Raw genomic sequence first — 21093 nt, 5'->3', positions numbered from 1 at the left:
GGGGTATGTGAAAAGACAAATTCCTAATGCAAGAAATTGTATATGGCTAATAAAGTGATCTTATCTTATCTAAAGTTGGAATTGCAGTAGCAGTCTGTGGGTTGGAAGTCGAGTCCTAGAGACGAAATAGCTTAGCTGGCGAGCAGCACGCAGGCGTTCGTAGACAGCAGACACTCCAGGAGTCAGGTGAATAACATGATCACTCACAGTTGAAGTAAACTTCCTGTCTAGTTGCGTTCTCGTGGCAACCAGCCCGATTGACAGGTGGAAGAGGCGTGACCAGCTGCCGCAGTAGAACATGTCTACTCCACAGCACCCTTGAGAGGATGAGTGTGACATAAACCATTGTTTTTTTTTCTCTTTTTGATTAAAAATCCGTCCTCCTGACTCTCTGTGGTCATTAAAAATCCCAGGGCATTTTTTTAAAAGAGTTGGGGTGCTACTTTACCAGTCATGGCCTCCTAATAATCCCCATCTATGAACTGGCTTCATCACTCTGTTCTCCTGCTCACTGAGAGCTGGTGTGTGGGGAGCATATTCTGCACTATGGCTGCCGTTGCATCATCCAGGTGGGGGTGCACATTGGTGGTGCTGGAAGAAAGTCCCCATTATCTGCAAAGAGCTTTAAATGGAGTGTCCTGAAAAGCATTATACAAGTGTGAGAAATTGTTATTAAAATACATTTTCTTTTACCTAGAAAAAAGAATGGCATAATTTATCATATCTGTGATAGAATTACTTACATATCATTACATTTTTTCAAAGGAGGTATAATTTCAGTAAAACACTCACAAGGTTGAAAAAAAAATGTTGTGCCTTTTGTGTTGACATCAGTTTTGAGAGCTGTCATGAAATGGAAGAAAGCCAGCAGTGGGACAGCTCTGCTTCTCTAGTCTCACACAATAAACTTATTCTTAAAAAACAATAAAATGGGGTTATGGTTTGGTATATCTCAAATGTGTAGGCTAATAATCTGCTTTAATTTATTTTATTAACTGTTGTTTACTGGAATCAACTTCAATTTACACCTGCCAGGGAAATAAATTTAATGGGCTGTTGCAATGAGATTCAATATATTGGGCACAGTCCTGGAGCACATTAAAGCAAATTAAATGAAGTTTACAGTTCATTCCTAAATTGTGTTTACTACTTTCCTAAAGTTATACTAAATGAAAGTACAGAAGCCTTGAACTGAGTAAATGTACAATGATTTTTACAGAAATGAAAATGTCAAGAAAATAATGTAAAAGGCGTTGTTGTTTTAATAAATTAAGAAACTTGGGTAATGGAAAACAACCCTTGCAGAATTCTCTCGTGGCTTTCCTTTATTTATTCAGTGCTGGATGTGAAGTGTAAAATGTAATGGTTTTTAAAAATCTGCTCCAAGCAGCTTTACAGTCAGTTTATTTCAGGTGTAGTTCAGTTTAATTTAGGAGAACTGCTTAAGAGATGTTGCTAATCTCGTGCCTTGTGAGCGAAGCAGCCTCTGCCTCCTCCTTGAGCCTTTATGCTCATTAAGTGGTCTTTTTCTCATTACAGCTCCCCCTACTGTTCGCATTATGCACTCTGGCCAGGCATGCAACATTGAGGAGGAGCGATACACAGAGAGGGTGTACACAATCCGAGAAGGGGAGACCCTGGAATTAACATGTTTGGTGACTGGCCATCCAAGACCACAGGTGAGTTAACCAATGATTGGCTACAGTTAGCTGCGGGTTACCAAGACGTGTTCAAATTTGGACTTGCCTAGGTTGTCCATCCGAGGCGTTGTGAGGACATTTCTCACCAGCTCTGTCTCAGTGCATGTACTCCATATCTTGAAAGTGAGCATCATAAGTGTTATTTTATTTCTGCAAATTGTCCACGCATCATTAAGGAACTAGGTGAGGCATAAGTCTGGAACAGGGTTTCATTAAAGGGACTTAAATTGAGGAGCCACTATCTAAGTTGAGTTAAAAACTGTACTGTAAGAACATTAGAAAAGAGAAGAGGCCAGTGTGCCACCTTCTTTAGATTGTTTGGTTTGTAGGCGATTGTAAGACCCATATTTATTTACACGTGTATAATTTTTCAGATCATTTGTCTAAGGTGATTATCTACCATAGGGAACCCCTTGCTGGCTCCTTAACAACATTCTTTGTAATCAGTTTTTCTCTCAGTGTTTACTTGACCCAGTTCAAAATTCTAAACTTCCACAAAATTCTTATTCCGGCCCCTTCGGTTTTCGACAATGAACTGCTCTGTTCTTTTAGATTAAATGAGCACAAACAACATTGCTAATTTTTTGAATGTTTCAACTGTTGCTGACAGAAAACTGCCCAAGTTGTGTTTTGCTTTGACAGTGTTCTGCCAAACACATATACTGTAGTTTGACTGAAAACAAAGGGTGACAGGGGTGATGTGACCAGTAACAGAGTGGGTTGTTTTTCTCTTCTGCTGGTGTTAAACAATGGTATATCAGATACATATGTCCGAAGCTTAAAAATGATATGGTTTACTTAAGGAGATTACGAGAAGCTCATGGACAGATCAATAAACAATTTTGAGCTTCCAGTTACATATCACTTTGAATGAGGTACAGAAGGACTGATAAAATGGCTTAATGTTTTGAGTTGATGAAAATGGGCTCAGAAATGGTTCAATACAGAATGTTATAAACAAGATTGTACTTCTTTTTTAACTGCAATCTATCAAGGTATCCTTCTGTCACCTGCTTATTAATACACAATGTGGTGGTGCATGCAGTGGTATTCAGTTAATCAGCGTGCTAGAAGTAATTCTTTTCTTCCATTCTTACATTTTATGGCAAAATGGAATTAAAAATATAATTGCTCACTGGTGCATGCTTAACAAACATTTTTTGCTATTCATTTAAAACCCCTGTCATGTTACTTTCTAGCAAATTCATAATTAAACATTTTGGCTTTAATACAGATACAGAGAAAATACAGATAGAAACGAATGAAAGCCACTTAGATGCCAATTGCAGGGGAATGCTGATACATATGACATTTTTTTACCTTAGACATGCATCCTGCCCAGAAATTGTCAAATTTTACTAAGCTTGTTAACAATCAGAGTGAGCTCAATGCATTAAAGTGATGATCCCAGCAAAGCTTTAGAAAAAAATCACTATAACCTGCTAATAATATCCTGGGATTTGAGTAGGTCATTGTATTCTTTAATATTTTCGACACTTTTGGCCACTCTGCAGTTCATTAATATACACACTGGTGCCTTGGATAATAATGTATAACCTGTAATGACTTCTCTATCTCAATCAGATTAAAGATGAGCATTTTTAATAATGTAAGGTTTTTTGATCTATTTGTTTTAATTTAAAGTATTCCAAATACGTTGTTGGAATTTTTATCAACAACATTGCTCACTAACCACACAGTGCAATCTGCAAAAAGCAGACGTTTGTGGGTGTTGTCCGTGTGCTGTGCTTTTCACTGCTTTATTAAACTGACTAGTTATTTATCAGTTAAACTAACAGCTGTTGATGGGCAGGCTGGTGGCGTGTTGGTCAGCACCGTTAGCTCTCTGCTCCAGGGCTGTGGAATTGATTGCAGCCTGTCTGGGTGGGTGCAGATCTGCGTGGGGATTGCGTGTTCTTCCTGTGTATGTGAGGATGCGCTCCAGGTTCTCCAGTTTCCTCCCACAGTCCAAAGACATGCGTGTAGGTTAATTGGCTTCTGGGAAAACTGGACCTGGTGTGAGTGCGTGCTTTTGTCTGTGTGTGCCCTGTGATGGGCTGGAGTCCCATCCAGGATGTACTGTATCCTGATTTCTGCCCAATGCTTGGCGGTATAGTCTCTGTCTCCCTCACAACCCTGTATTGGGTATAGTTCTTAGAAATGGATGGATATATAATGACACAAGATGACTAAAGTTGTAATGGACAAACACAGAGGCCTAACATTACTACCTGTAGATATATCCTCTAGTAAAAACAGGGGAAATGTCTTTTTGCACACCAGTTGAATAGTTTATATACTGTAGATACCAAATGTGATTACAGTGATTCAGCCAAACCCTCATTAAGGTGGGGAAAGGATTCAAAGTGATTCAAATAGTGAGCTTTACTGGAGTAATCTGCTTGGTTGTGGAGAATGACGGGACATCAGAAGCCCGCTTTTTTCAGCAGGATGGTCTAGGGAGCTGCTGTGAGGGCAGGGATGGGATGGTGGGAGAGGAGTGAAAACGAAACATGCAGGCGGGTCAGCAAGAAGCATTCTATTTATACTGTACACAGGGAGGTGGAAATGGGTGAGATTAGGGTTTAACCTCCTCCTGATCTTATGTTTAAAAATCCATTTACATTTTTGCAATTACAATTTTGCAGCACACAATACAATACAAATGTGAATTTTTCAAGTGTATTCAAAAGTACAAGCCTTAAATGCACAATGCATTTTTTCCTTTTCTCTCTATTATTCATAGAAAATCAGCATCCTGTTGAGGAGAACTGTTTCAATATTCAACTGCACTTTTAATTCAGACTGTATTGTTGTTGCCAGTTGTGCAGTTAACAATATTTCTATAGTTCCATAGTATAAATTGAGCCTAGAGGCTTATCTGTTCGGAGCTTACCCTGAAGTCTTTAAGAACGTAAGAAAGGTTACAAATGAGAATAGAGCTTTTGGCACGTACAGCTTGTTTGGGTGCTAGGAGAAGAGAATCTCATCAGGCTGTTTTTTGAAAAACGACAGGATATCAGCTTTAACAGGGCTGGGTATCTTGTTTCAGACAAGACCTTGTTTTCTCACAGCCCTTTGTGTTCAAAATGTAGCTTCTGCTCTCAGTTTTAAATGCACAACACTGTAGTGTTCTACAGTATTTGAATTCACCATTGCATGAAGTGAACTAACTATACAAAGGTCAGAAAAGCTTTCCTGGCAATGTATTTGTGACTGAAAATATATAAAAAAAACGTAATTTCATAGATTCACCCCTAAGTCATATACTGAATTATACAGTGGCAAAATGCCACACAAAAAAAATATTTATCACCTTTCGTGTGCTTTTGGCTGTCTGTTTCTACAGTATTAACTCTTCAAAGCTCAGTAATGTATCCCAATGCTTACCTAAAGGTTTGTTTCCTTAAAAAATGTTTCTTTTACAAATGCAGCAAAATGTTTCTATCTAGCAGGATAGTGGATACTGGTTCACTTGATGTGTTTCCATGACACAGTCTTAACTTTGGGACTAGACTGTTCAGAAAAAAAAAATCTGCTCAGCATGTGCTGAAAGATACTTACAGTCATACAGTTACACCAGTGATATTAATGGGTTGATTCAATGTTAAATTGTACAATAGTATTGATGATTTTGCCCATATTTTATGTATATTTAAGCTGCTGGAAATTAGTAGATTTTAAGCTTTCTTATAAAGACCCCCAAGAGAGAGAAAGTGGAGATCTGTAGCGGATGCTCAGTTTGGAATGAAACTAAGCCTCACATGAATTGTTTCATTGATGCCCTGTTATTGCATTTTTGTGACATTCACTAGTAATATTTCATAGGGTGCTCACTGCAAAAGTCTGCTGTGAAGGACTAATTGATAAACACTTTAAGACTGTACTGTGCATCCCTACTGTTTTCTGTACAGGGTTTCAGGTAGACCTGGTGAAAGTGTCTTGCACACAGCTTTTCAGCAAAGGTTTTGTACAGTAGGTGTTCAGCAATAAGATTAAAATCTTTGAAATATTATTTGACATCCCTGATGGGCTGGAACTCAGATACGGTAGGTGGTCAATCGTGATCCTGTAAATCTGGTTTCTGCAGATCTAGGTCTCTTTATTGCATCAGCACCTGAAACCTAATAGTGCTACAAAATGGTTCTGCGTTTTAAGCCAATATGACTAATTCAGAGCGTTAAGATCTGAGTTTGAATTCAAACCTTAGGGACACACCAGCTCTCCAGGACTAGGACTGACGACCCCTGATCTAGGCTCACATTTACATGCTTAGTACTCTCAAAATAATACAATGCTGCTGCTTTTAATAGAGATTTACAATCAGGCGCATGATTACCCACATAATTATGTGAATTGTCAGATTATCCCGCTGTTACTCAGTGTCTGTGCAGTTTCTGCATTGTGAGTGAGGGACATTTCTGACACTCTGAGTGCCTTCAGTTCACTCAGACAGGTAAGAAAGGTTGTCATGGAAAAATGATGATTTGCAATTCAGATGAAGATTAAAAATCTGATTTTATCAAATTAAAAATAACCTAGTATTTATCAATTATTTTAAAAAGTGATCTGATTTCTGTTTATTTTAGTGATTTTACTGTGTATACTGTGTTTTTTTGACAGAATGATACATCGCTCATCTAATTGGACTTCACTGTAGCTCCTCTGCAATAGAAGAGACCTCGTTCAAATAAAAAAAGAGAGGCCTTTTCCGCCCCCCTTCCCCAGCTTTTTAAGAGCTCAGAGCTAATTAATCCCATGATATGTTCATGTGGGAAATTCTGTTCATCACCCCCAAGTGACTTTGTGCCCAAGCAAGTACGTATTCTGAGCACAGGAGGCTTTTCCCAGTTACTCCTTATCTGTAAGGAACAAGGCATTCGGTTACTTTGAAGTCTCTGTACTGGAGCAGTAAAATGGCTTCTTGTCATATGAGTCTTCTCCAAGTTGGCCCAATGCTGTGTTTGTCAAGGATACATTTTCTGAGTACATCGTGCCTTGCTTCCAACTACAGCTGAGTAAATGTGGCCTTTTTTACATCTTCTAAGGTCAGGTTCAAAGTGATTTGTCCTAAAAATGTAGATGCATGGTGCCAGATTTATGGAACAGAAATTATTTCAGTCTAATTGGATTTCAGAAGAGAATGATACAGTACCAATTTAGGAACACCTACTGTACGTGCTATTGGTTGAACACAGTATGTCCAACATTTGTTATTTGTTTACTTGGAAATCGCCATGCAAGTGAACAATTTGCTTGGTAAAAATACCAAATGTTTGGTGTTAGGAAAATAAGGGGCAATTTTTTAAATTTAATTATCCATCTCAATCGCATTGATTGACTGTTTTTCTATAAAAAAGGCAGAAAAAATAGTTCGTGGAACAATGTGGAAGTTTCATTTAAAAATCTTTTGATGAGTTGTAATGGAAATTTGATAGGAAATGGAAATACTGTAATGGAACTCTATAATTCTCTGTTTTAAGAGATGATTTTCTAGATGTTGTGGTTTATAATATTAATGGACATGTCTTTCCAATGTTACTGCACACTGCTTGTCATTTGCAGACACATTATAAAGAATCTAAATTCTTAATGGAGTGTGTCTTAGCAACAAGTTCTGCAGGAAAAACACCTTGGCTTAGGAACTTGTATTTAATAACCCTTCATATTGACCCTTGAAAGCTGATTGCATGCAGTGGAATCTATTTGCAAAAATGAGTTTCGACTTTGTTGTCCCAATACCTTTGGGATGTAGAGTATCTTAGGTTGTGTTTTTTCCCCATGTTAAATCACTCTGCATGTGCCATAGCATGTACCATCTGGGGCTTGACTGTTGAAACCGTGTTTTTGATGGTGAAATAAAAGAAGATTTCACCCATCTTTCACATTGCAGTCAGAGGGAAAAATAAGACACATGCAAATCATTAAAAAAAAGATGTAGATGCAATTCCTTATATAGTATTTAGTTAACATCCATGGAGTCACTTTAGGGAGAAAATTTGTATCTGTTAAGTTTTATATCCTTCAATGTGTGTGCCCTTTGCTGAGTTTTAGAGTGAGTCTTATTCATATGATTGAGTAGATACAAGTGGAGAAGGAAATTTTCCAAAAGAATTCAATATCCTTTTCTCTGAGTGTTGTAACTGTAGTGAAATGCCCGGGGGTGTCATAATGGTTGCTTCTGAGCAGGGCTGAGTTTACAACCAGGAAAACAAACAGTTTACCAGTCAGACAGCAGTTCAGTTATTTTTAACACTAATAAATTTGTTCTCAGCTCTTCCACTAACTACAATAAATGGGCACTGTTGTTGCAGGTTGTTATTTTATGGAACTGCAACAGTACATTCAGAGCTCTTGATATATATAGCAAATAGTTAATGAAGTATACTTAAAGGACATGTACATCATTTATGTTGGCACATTACTTTCAAATTTGGACGTTTGGATGTTGCATCATCTGACAGATGTTGACTGAGCTGATTATTGTTGGACAAATAAAGATTGCACCAGACCACAGCTCTGAAAATCCTGGCAGCTGGTAGCACTGCTGTCAGCTAGATCCATCTGTGTGGTCCAGTAGCCTACATAGGATTCAAAAGACAAAGCTTTCTTTTGCAGTTCCATAATTTTCATCTTTGTTACCGGTAGGTGATTTTCCCCAATACCTAAAGTAATGCCAAGCACTTCATGTACAGAACACTAAACATACACTGTTATTACTTTGCCCTTTTCTTTTAGAGCACAATGTTTAAATCATTCAATACATGTGGTCAATTGCAGAGAGTGGTGACCTCTGTTCATGGAAAGATAATTGCTAAGAAACTTTTTCCATCAGAGTTGAGCTACTAAAGGTCTAATTTTACTTCCTATCTTATTTCCCTAAACATTTGAATGCATGAATCATCTTTTACTGATCAGACCAAACTCACCTTTGGTGTGAAAATGCGTTGTGGCCACTCTGTGCATAAAATAATGCTACTGCAGTCTACAGAAGTGTGTGTATTTTCATTCTGAGTCTCATTCTCAGTTTAATACTGAATCAGTAAACCCCCAAAACACTTTGAAGAACAAAGATCAAGAACATTGAGACTTACAGTACAATCTGAGTTAGCATATGGTAAACTGCAGAGGATGCTTCTATTAATAGAACTGTCAGCCATCACATTTACATTGGTTTTCCTCATCACAATGTGTTCCCCAATCCAGTCTGATGTCAAGCTGTAGCTTTTTTGATGTTCTGATCGCCTCGCCCCCTTGCAGAACACAGATGAAAAAGATGGACCTGCCAGTCCTTTGTACTCAGTATTAGAGATTGTGCGCCGTAGGCACACTATTAAGATATGATGCTGGAGGTCATATATTGGTATGAATGATGATGAAAAAAGATTTACAGTACAGTCTTTGAATAAATATACATAGATTTTTAAGCTCCAAATTAAATTGTACAGAGGACCACTCAGATTTTTCTTGTTGTCATGCCCACATTTCTCCAGGCTACCCTATAGTGTTTTGTCAACACAAATGACTTAAATAAAATTTAAGGGATTGAGGGATGTGTTTACTGTACTGTATGTTGTGTGGTCTAAAGAGTGCCTTGCCCTAGAAGCATTTTGCAGTGAGCTCATCTTCATGTATTGTATTTCCTGTCATTTTGATAAGAGTGGAGACCTACAGTACATGATCTTAACATTTGTCATAGCAGATCAAATGGAAATTCTCGTTGGAATAAGAAGCGGTCTTGCACATACTGTGAATTGCAATAATGTCCTTGCACATACTTTTTTGGTACATGCAAAAGGGTACACTGTGTGCATTTATTCACATTGTACAGAAAAATCTTAAAATTTGAACGTCATACTTTATACTTAAAATTAGAATTTTACTTAGTTTAGCAATCATGCTGTCTTTGTAGAACAGCAAAAGTGAGATGAATATTTTCCTGGACTATGGGTGAAAACTTCAAATTCAAAGTTAATTTAGCACTTGGTCTGAGAATCTGTGACATCACTGGTTCAGGATTGGGCCACACCTCTAGCCAAAACAGTGGTGTACAATTGGAAGAGTGCCACTGAGATAGTGTGGGCAAGCTTGCAGTGAAACATGCTGGAGTGTATCTGGTTGCTCTTCGCTGGACAGATTCCTGAGAAGCAATATATTTTCTATAGTATGTAATGTGGTGACTAAAAATTGGACATTCTAAATGAGCTAACTAGTACCTTATGCACTTTTAACATAACATCCCTTGATTTCAATTCTATGTTTCTATCTATACAGTATATCATAACATTTTGTTTGCCTTTTGAATTGCTTCACCTCATTGTCTAGCTCTAGCAGATATAAATGATCAGTCCACATAAACACCTATGCATTTCTAATTTTGAATTTATAGGTTATATTTTTACTACCTGCATACAAAAGCCAGTCTTGAAATGTATCTGCATAAATCCTTTTGATTTTCATCTGCTTCTTCTATAGTGTTTGCTAATGTATCTAATTTGGTATCATATACAAACTCAACTATTTTTTAACTAACCAGGTTCTAAATCTAATATATAAATTAAGAAATATAGAGGCCCTAGAACAGAACCCTGTGGTACTCCACTAATTACATCACCCTAGTTGTTCAATTATGTACAGTACACTACTCATCTACTGAGCATCGAAAGACACTAAACACTTATAACTGCAATACATTCACAATTTTAATATCAGGAAAATTACAAAATCATGTTGTGACGTGTACACTGAGATTCAATTGGCAATGATAGATTAATAATACTAATTAGCAATTGTAATTAAGAGGGCTGATCAATAGTAGATCTGGTAGTGTTAGTAGATCAATGTATGTGGCAACAGCTAGAACCAATATGTTGTAATCATTGATGATGCTTTGCACCAGGTGGCAGATTCTGTTTTTTGTGAGATGCTGTCCCGTTCCTGTACATCATACGTTCCTGTACATCATCCTATCAGCAAACAATAGATCCTATGTCTGGCAAATCAGGCAGCCACAGCAGAACTGCCACATTCTCATCTCACTACAAAGCCTTTGTTACATGAGTATCATGAGGACACGTGTTGTCCTGCTGGAATGTGGTCACGTCAGGATTAGCCCACAGGAAAAAGCAGCAAGTCAGGACTTATGGGAAAGGTAAACAGTGAAGCAAAACCCTTGAGTGTCACGGAGGAAAGGAGCATACTACTAAAATAGTATGATATGTAGCAAAATGTCTCAGCAACATGTATTTTTAATTTAAAAACAGAATAACAGACAATTCTGACCTCAGCTGTGACAGTTTAGAATTATTGTAGCTGGTTCATTATCTCGCTGTTGATTTAATTAGAACCAGAGCCCTGACATCCTGACATGGAGGAATAGAAAGAAAACAAGGTACAGAAAATACATAAAGCGAGGGAGGGAGAGAAAAAGGTTCCCACGTGCTTTACAATTCAGCCTGAAGAATAGTTCATAAGGATTAGGAATAGTTCTATAGAGCATCACCAAACCCTGCAAGAAATTCTGTCTCATAATCCTGCTTTATGACTTTATTTTAGTATTAGGGTGTATTGTTTGAAATTTTACTTAGCAGTGCCATTTCTTTGTTTTCCACCAAGGCAGTTTAATTCTGTCATTCCAGCTCCATCACTTTCATTTATTTATTCATTCCACTTTATGCTTCTGCTGGGTTTTATGTTTCCAGCCACCTGTGCCACCCCACAGGTGGTCTTTAAAGCCTCCCCACCTTCAAGATGAAGGACTTATCGTCCTTAATTTTGTGTTCGGCTGAACCCAGCGTGCCATGGAATTTATATCCCAACACAAAAAGAAATGGAAGTCCTGCCTGATTGTTGTTGAAATTCTCCAAATCCCATTAAAATAAAACAAGTAAAACAGTATAGCTGATTACACATGATGTACTGTAGTTCAGATCATTAAGAGGATACAATCAGCAGAATTGCTGTCTTAGATACATAAAATAAAATTGTCTATGCAAGGCAACATGATCTTTTAGCAATTTATAAGTATCTCCCTTTGATTAATATCATTTTCACGTTAGTAAAATAATGTAAACCCTATGACTTCCATTTGCCTGATTGTAGGAGTGATGTACTGTACTTATTAATTGCACAGGTGGCATGAATAAAACATTCTAGTAGTTCTGTATTGGAACCTGTAATTTTGCAGTTTCGACTTTTTAACCTTCTTAACATATTAAAACAAAATAATACCTGAATTATTTATTCTGAAATTAAATTTGTGGATTTTTGTCCTGATGGCTTTGCAGAAATAAGGCTTTCCTAAGGGCGTTTAGTTATTTTTAACAATTGTTTTTTATGCATAAAAAGTCACGAATTCGCAGTACTCAAAACCAGATTCCAACCATTTTGTAAAAAATGCCGCAGAGTACTGAGTTATGCAATGTTCAATTTTAAGAGTCTGAAACATTTGCAGGCTGAGGATGATGGCTCTCTTAAGTCAAAACCTTTTGTTAATTTTGATTTTTATTACTGGCTATTGCTATGCAGACTTTAAGGGTACATTAATTTGATAATGCAGATCATTTGTTATCAATCTAACTTACAATACTGCAAATATAATCAGGAAAGGCAGAGTTAACTGCTCATACCACTGAGGACACCATGTACTGTATGTGCTCTGAATTCCTCTTTTAGGGTGTATTACACCATACAGTATGATGGTGGAAATAATACACACTTAACTGTGTCTTATATAAATGTATGTATTCGTTCAGCTTACGATTTTGTCAATGCTCAGTCCCTCTACCACACTTGATTGGTTGAAGCTGTCTTGTTTAATTGATCTGTCAAATAAATTCAATCAATCAAAATCTGGTTGGAAAGATAAACATTCCCTTCAACATCTTAATATATATGTAATAAATACAGGCATTTATAGTTTCAAGACGCCTTTGAAGGGAATAACGAAGTGTCTTTGTTAAAAAAAAGTCAGGAGTTTGGTGAAGTGAAACGGTCGGGTTAATTAGAAATACTGCTCAGTGTCTTCCTAGCTGGTGTATTTTCTTCTGCTGCTCATCATGGAGAAAGCCACGTGTTTGAAAACACGGCCGACACGGTAGGTATAAATCCTGTGGCCCAACTTGCACGTCAGCAAGGCAAGGACACCCCACGTTTAGTTTGACGCTACTGAAGGGCTTGAAGGTTAACATGGGAAGGCAAAGCACCTCGGAGCCCCTAGAGAGTGGGAAATAAGATAAACCCCTGAATTCCAATGCAGCGTTATTCTCAACCAGCAGAAATATGCATGTAAACAAAGCCATTTTGCATCCAACTTCAGCAAAGCGTGAAATGGATTTCCCTGTGCTCCCTGCAATGTTAGGGCAGCCATCTACTTCAGTGTGCCTGCGTCTGTGGGTGCTGCTTCCCAGGCATTTTTTGCTTTCTTCTAAACCAGCATTTTTTTTCTTTACGCCACACAGATAATGTTGCCTTCAGCTTGGTAAGGAATAACAAACAAAGCATTTAAAATGTGTGTGTATGTGGGGGGGGCTGGAAGAAAAGTAAAAAAAAAAACTGTGACGATTAGAGATAGAAATTTTTTTTTTGCTCTGGTGGCACACACAGTATTCCTAATGCACGTTTCCTGGAATATTGCAGATCTGAACAACTCCAGGCTCCCCTTGTTTCTAAAGAGTGTAATGATAAAGGAGAGGCTTGTTGCAATGTAGGTCATCTACACAGGAAGCCTCAGACAAGCAAAGCAAGTATATACCAGAGCTGAATGAGTGATTTTCTCCGCTCTTCAGCTATGCTGGCACAGGGACACATGGCAGGGACTGTAGTAACACTCTTCAGTTGGCATTATCAATTCACAGACTACTACATATCAGAAGTGAGAATACGACTAATGAAGAACGTTTTTTCTTTGCGTGTTTCCGCACAAATGTTTGCAGGCATCATCTAATTGGTAATTTGCAGCTTTAAATATGTTTAGCCCTGTTGTTGAAGTGGTGTGCGTGTGTGGTTTTCATCATGTTAGGCCCAGTTTTTTTAATTGCTTCAGAGAGAGCTGATGCTATAGTCACATGACAGAGTATGCAAGACTGAATCCCATACTGTAGCACCCACGGTCTTTTCACTTTCAAAATCACATTAGCATAAGAGAATAAGAGCTTAAGTTTGTTATTTCAGCTTGAAAGACAGAATAACAGAACGTGGAAAATAACAAATCAAGACACGCTGTGATGTGTGTTATTTCTTAGCACTCTAAGGAAACTACAGTATAAAGATACATTAATATAACATAAAAGAGAATGCATTCTGTAAATATTGGGGGCTAACACCAGAATCAAACACATAAAACAGGGGGTTAATTAAACAGGATTTTAAGACAGGAAAAGCAACTGAACTTTCTGTATTATACTTTTATATTATATAAGTGTAACCCAGTTTCTTTCCATAGAAAGAAATGTTAATACAACCAAGGGTGATCTAAGGCTGACCCTGCCTTGCCTCGTAGAGCTGATTTCTTAGTTAAAGCCCCATTAGTCAACATGCTATGAAAACTCCTGTATATATTTGTGACTGCCTTACGTTTTATTCCCTGTTGTTGACATGTCTATGTCTTCAAAGTAGGTAGAAAATTAATTTCCCGAAGTCAGGGATACAGACAGCCCTACAAATTACTTTGAGACTTAGCCAGGAGGGCTTCTGTAAAACAGTGCTACCTGCAGTAATCCCCCATGCACCTCTTCAGCAGTTATGAGGGCAGTTTGGCAAAATTATAGTAGGTGGCAGTGAGCTGTCATAAGGGACTAGACATTTAAGGAGTGTGAAAATGTTTTAAAATCATTAAAAATATCATTCTTCACAGATCCATTCTTTGTGCTTCATTTGTAATGGCACTCCAGAGTCTTCTGGAATTTATAGTCACTCTGGTCAATCTAATTACAGAGAATTATGTTATTTTTGCTGAAAGTGTACATTTAATGTAATGTCCTGAGAAAACTGCAGTTCTTTAACTTTAGCTATTACCCCTATCAATAATTTGTCTCTGTAACTGGTCTGAGAGACCTATGAATACTGTACACTAATATTCATTTTTTTTATTTTGAAAGGGAAGGAATTTGTTCATCTTTAACATACTGTATTGCTTGTTTAAGGTGGTTTGATTTGTTGGTGTTTTTTAATGCTTCAATTTGGAATGCTTCAGTGCTGGAACGTTTCTGTGCAATGCTTGTATCCCATGTTATTTTTTTCACCAAGCATATTGTCATTCATTCCCTTTGAAGAGCTATTTCTTCATGTTTTTAAGTTTAAACAAGACCACATTTAGCGTACATGGCCGCAATAAATAATGTTTGGAGTAAAACAGCTGTCTCTCAGCATTGTTTTCTAACTGTAGTTTGTGAATGTAACTGGAGGTGGCAGATTTTGCTGGCAAGGACCTGGCTAGCTGGATGACACACATCAGCACCCCTGGGGGGTGGCCTAAGGAAAGTGGACACACGTTGCATCATGAGGGGCCGTCTCGAGCATGTACTGTTTCAGACTGACATATGCTGACATACACTATGGTGACTTTCCCTTGCTGTGTAGGCCATATTGAATAAATCTCTTGTCTGTGTTGTTTGCTCAGATCAGATGGACCAAAACAGCAGGAAGTGCCTCCGATCGGTTCCAGGACTCCAGCGTCTTCAACGAGACTTTGCGCATCACCAAAATCCTGAGGCACCAGGGGGGGCGCTATTACTGCAAGGCAGAAAACGGGCTGGGTTCACCGGCTATTAAGTCCATCCGGGTTGATGTCTACTGTAAGTTGATTGCTCCTTAGCCACCATGATGCTCCCTGTTCTACACCACTCTACAAGTGTGTTTTTTTCCAAGCTCAAAGGGGAAGTGATGCGGTTTTCTGGGTTTTTGCGAAAAAGAAAACATTTTAATATAAATCAACATTGAATATATAGACTACAGCCTTCTAACACCCTGCTAGAGATTCTAGATACTTTATAAAGCAGATTTTAATTTTTGTGATACAGAGGAGTCTGTTCTGTCGATCTGGAGTAGATCAGTGTATCTGTGTGTCCATACGGACTCCTCATTTTAGAGGAGAAAGAGGAGTGAAGGAGTTAGCCCATTGAGCTTTCAGAAAGGAGAGGCAAGCCTTGCTTTGGAAGTACTGACATAAGCTGTTATTAACTGTGGCTTGCTGGCAAGGCTTTTAATGGAGGGCGTGATTGATCAGTGCTGATTTTAGAGTCTCTTTGGGTAGCCATGGTGTTTATGAGTTCTATAAACAGACAGTCTTGTGCAGCTTTTATAGCTCATCACTATGTGAGAAAAAACAGCACATCCCCAGAATAAGAGAACGAAAGCAAAAACACCTACTGTATAAACTTTAACTGGAAGGTAACACATTTACCAACCCTATAAACACTTTTGTTTACCCTTCAAAGAATGCCCACCACTAGGTATTGTAGAAAGCAGGGTTAGTCACCAATCTGAATTTCCGGAAACAGGGCTCAACGGCTCTTTATCAGAACGTCTTGTAATTGCTGTTGTGAATCTGATTAGTGTGTACATGACATTGACGAAATGCCTATATAGGGATATTAGAGGAAGACCTGGAGAATTATCTGTGTGTAAAGTCATGTTGTACAGTATAACCCACAACAGAAAATCAATCATTAGTCTCCAAAGGTACTTCTGAGTAGAAGCAGGTTCCGATTTAACTTTTTATATATTGGGAAACAATTTGACAAAAGGAAACTAAGTTTTAATGAAGCACTTTTGATTCATATCCTTTGATTTACATTACCTGCATGGTATAAAAGAGCTTTGCCAGGCAGAACAAGACAGACAGTTTCAAAACACAATTGTGACAATAGGGCAAGCTGGAAATGGCCGACCACAGAGAATCGTGTTCATCAATTGATTTTATTTCATGTAGCACAGCCAGCAGAACATTTTTTCTAATATGGGTATGCCAACACCTTTTTTATTTCTTTTCTAAAGAACAGTTTCAGCAATTCCCTCTGGGATGCCATAATTGATCTCTCTTTTACAGCTCTTGCTATATTTAGTGGCTGCAGCTTTGTCTTTTAATTAGCATGGAGATTGCTGTTTTGGAAGCTGTGGCTTGAAACACTTTTTAACTCAGCTACTTGAAGTATTGTAATAAATTTGCTTTATTATACAATAAAAAGGATCCTACCCTGTTGTTATCTCAAAAATGCTGTCGTTATTAGACATGGTCAGCTGCTGTCAAAACATGTTAATCATTTGGATAACAAAAAAAGAGGAGAGTGTGTCTGAGAGAGAGAGACAGCGAATTTGCATTCTGGGGCTTGTTGGGATGCATCTACAGTACAAAGACAATGGAAAGCAAGGGTTTTCTTTAAAAATTTGTCTTTCTTGATCAGCTTCTTCAATCTTGTGTCACATAAAGGAGAACTGTCAGCTGTCAGTATTTTATATCCCTCATTGATGAGAATAAAAATGGGATATGAGGGCAGAGAGATGTTTTAATATAGACAGCTGATGACATACCTCCATTTATCCCGTGTACCTCATTCGCTTTAAAAAAAAATGACAACAAAGAGCCTGTACGAAGCAAAGGTGTTGAATTGCAGTGAAGACTAATATGGGATGTGACACATTTTGGAGAAGCTATTAAGCACAGTTCTGGAATTGAGATGTGGGCTGCAAGCTCCTGCTTTTCCCAGCTCCTCCTAGGGGCTGTGTTTCTGAGGAAGGAGCGGCAGGAGAGGACTACAATACAACTGTATGTTCAAAGGATTTTAAAACAAAAGTTTAGGAGGAGGTCAAATCCTAATCTCTCCCACTTCTGCGAACCTAGCTTCCGACATCCCCTTCCTTACAGAGGGGTTGCCGTTCTCCTCAGCCAGATGAGTTACAGTACCTCAGTAACAGTTACAGTACTATTCAATTCAAGGCTCTACTCCACCTTAATTAGGGTCTGACTGGACATCTGAAATGAAGGAAAGAAGCCTGGGGAGGAAGAAACACTGTATTCCTCTGATACAATACACAGGTGGGTTTCAGGACCTTTTAAACTCAGTAGTGCTGACTTTATGCACAACACAAGCAGCAGCCAGCATGAGTAATGAATATTAATTGGTTCAGTGCTTTTTCTGGAACTGAGGGACTTGCAGATTCTACATTTTTAAACTTCAAAAAAGTACAAATTAGAGGTTTTTGAGCACATTTTTAATTTACTTGTTTGTGGTATGCTTGTATTGGATTGTTTCATCCCTGCAGGCATTTAAAGCAGGCCGATCTGTTTGAGACTTCCCGTCTGTTACTTTGTTTTCAGACTTCAAAATAGCTTTGAGATTAATGGTTGCGAAGAAAGGCTAAATTGATTCTGATTCAAGAAAAAAACAGAGACAAAATAAGGCCAGCATAAGGATCTCCACTATTTAACTCCATTCTCCATGTGAGCACTTCTGAACAGAAAGATAATAATTCTTGTTGTGTATGCTTTAAACCACCATAGTTTTCAGTAACTGTTTAAATAAGCTTTGTCAACATGATAACAGGTTGAATGGCTATGTGTGAAACACATAAAAGCCGCCATAGAGTGTGTTTGGTTTTTCAGTATTGTCTCAATCTTATAATTAGGAGGTGCGAATAAGCAGCCCTTATTTTCTGTACCCTTCCTGTCACTGTCAGACGTCTGTGTTCCACCCACCAAATTCTCACCTTTCTTAACTTTAATTACTACACTATGTTGACAAGAGCCCTAGTTTATAGAGCACAGTCCTTCCTGTCATACTGTAGCACTTTGTATAGCCTCCCACCTACCTGCTCACATAGAAATCAAATTAGTCTTGCTATCCATAGGTTTCTGTAGCAATTGTTTTGTCTTGAATTTAATGTTTGCTGGCCTTATTTTTTATGCATGAAAACAAGATTACTCATTTCAATGCATTAAAATAAGAGACTTGCTGTGTTTTCAACCGTGATGTGTATTCCTAGTTAGCCGACTTCATGAAAAACGCAACTGAAGCCAAGAGGCTCACCATAACAATGATCTCTTTATGAAAAGGCAGCAAGGTTACCTGGTTTTTAACAAATGGGATATCACTGTTAGCTCAAATTCTGGAAAAAAAAGTTCCGGATTTGAGTTGTAGTATCACGTGGGCAAGTTTTAACGCCCATGTATTTGAAGAATGCAAGATGAAATGTGACAAGGGATTCAGAGAAAACAGAATTAAGTGAACGGCTGGGTATTTCAGTCTGTTTATGAAGCATGGCAATCATAAATAAGGAATGCAAGGATATTAATAGCGATGGTGAAAGAATGCGGGAGACTTTCCAGGGACTGAAACACATTTGGAATCAATCACTTGTGCGGCACCTCAGTAGGGCTCTGCCACTGTAGATAGACTCAAATGAGACATTATGTAGATGGCTGTAGTTTGTGGGCTTTCAAATGATTGATGTCTGCGCTGTTCAGTATGGGGGCTAAAATGTGACTTCAAGTCTTTCATTAGAAACAATAAATAATTTTCCTGAGAGGCATTCAAAACACAACAAATGAGTATTGGAACCCATGGCATTTGTTGCATTTTTTAATGCCTCTCAGTGTGCAATATCATGAAAATACACTTTTAGCCCATTCAATATAAATATGAGCATATTTGTATGCACAGCAAGGGTTGGAGAGAGGGAATTACAAGACTTTCATGAAGATGAAATAAAAATCTCGAAATTAATTTACAGACACTTCATTGAAAATGGAGTATAGGCCCATCTTCTCTACTGTCACATGAGGTACTGTACGAGTAGGAAGTAGTACATTGCTGTTCTCCTAGGATTCAGACATACTATATGATCCTGATTTATAGAACTGGGATAGTCTTTAACTGGCTGAGCATAACTTCAGTACAGCTACTTTCAGGATATGGTCACAGCTAATCCCTAAGCCCTTTGATTTTCTTATTGGTTTAATGGGTTTTTAATTTGGATTAATGATTGGAACGCAAATGGAAATTAATATTATCAGATGCATTTGCTGGTTTAAAGCCAGTTCTATTGGCGTCATGGTGCACAGTGACTTATAGTGTATTTAATATGGAAATATCCATGGCTAATTTGAAGATTAGGACATTTTACAATTTGAAATAGTGATAATGTTCTGTGGATTTTATTTTTTAAGATGGTTTAAGTTCTATTAAGAGCCAAGAGAGAGCCAGTAGTCTTTAGATATTGCTAAAAATATGTTATTATTACAATTATTAATACTAGTATCAACATGTGAGTTATATTCATTCTAAAATTAAAAATTCAAAGTATAACAGAAGTCTCAATATTAAAAAGCATTCTAGGATTTGGGCCAAAGATTAATAGATAAAGTGAATCCAATCACAGAATCTCTGAGTATTCTTGTGCCTCCTGAAAATCCTGTCTGTACTGAGCTGTATTATATATTTTACAAGAAGGGAGTGTTGTCTCACCTGTCAATGGACGATAGTGGAAAAAAAACAACTGTAGATGTTTGGTTTATATGAACACATAAATACAAAAAATATGTACATGCTTTAGCAAATCAAATCTTTTTTAGGCTCTGTGATGTCTAGTAAAATGCAATTTCATTAAACAAATATTAATTTTACTAGAGGACAGAAGAATCAGATTGTTCCATTGGAATGCCCTTAATATTTCTTTGTGTTGCATAAATGCATCAGTGGAAGCTAACCTCATAAACATAAACATATTTCCTGCTTGCATTTCTGTGAAAAGTGGGGTAAAAATACAGGAATGCTCCATTAATGAATTTACAATTTCAATCTTTTGTTTCGCATGAGCAGATTTGAGATTTTTTGACATAATGATTTGGTTTGGTTTTGCCACACTGTTCATATCATTATCTTTTTCTCTTTCAGAAACTATTACAATCTCATTTAATTCAAATAATATAACTATGGGCCAAGCTACATGAAGTTTAGAATAACTTGGAGTGCTACTGTGTTCTAAGTTATGAGTTACAGTAAGTGACAGCTGTGTGCATTAATGTAATTGTTCATATGGTTTTAATACAATGCTTCTCAACAAATTGTGGCACACCAACCCCTGCCCACACATGTACAAATCACTTTAGCACACTACCGTATTATCAAGATTATAAATAGGTCTTAACAGGGTGGCAAGAGTGGTTTGCATTACTGCCTCACAGCTCTGGGGACCTGGGCTCAAATATGAACCTGAGGTGCTACAGTATCTGTGTGGAATTTGTATGTTTTTCCCAGGTTCATGTGGGTTTTTGCCAGGTGCTCCAGTTTTTCTCCCACAGTCCAAAGATATAGTGGTAGGTTGGCTTCTGAGAAAATTGGCCCTTATGTGAGTGTGTGCGTGGCTGTGTCTGTGTGTGCCCTGGCTGTACTGACGT

General features: G+C 37.8%; 1 protein-coding gene across 4 annotated transcripts in view; it reads left to right on the top strand.

The window, feature by feature from the left end:
• Positions 1–21093, top strand: part of mdga2a (MAM domain containing glycosylphosphatidylinositol anchor 2a) — a 210875-nt gene that overhangs the window by 65887 nt on the left and 123895 nt on the right. For all 4 annotated transcript variants that reach the window (XM_088648092.1, XM_088648093.1, XM_088648091.1 and 1 more), the window contains exons 2-3: positions 1540–1679; positions 15319–15493. In XM_088648092.1, coding sequence (XP_088504218.1) covers positions 1540–1679; positions 15319–15493 — 315 coding nt within the window. The remainder of the gene's footprint in view (positions 1–1539; positions 1680–15318; positions 15494–21093) is intronic.

The sequence above is a fragment of the Lepisosteus platostomus genome, chromosome 10, assembly GCF_059453375.1.
Source record: "Lepisosteus platostomus isolate fLepPlt1 chromosome 10, fLepPlt1.hap1, whole genome shotgun sequence".
Lineage (NCBI taxonomy): Eukaryota > Metazoa > Chordata > Actinopteri > Semionotiformes > Lepisosteidae > Lepisosteus > Lepisosteus platostomus.
This window is presented reverse-complemented; position numbering and strand designations above follow the sequence as displayed.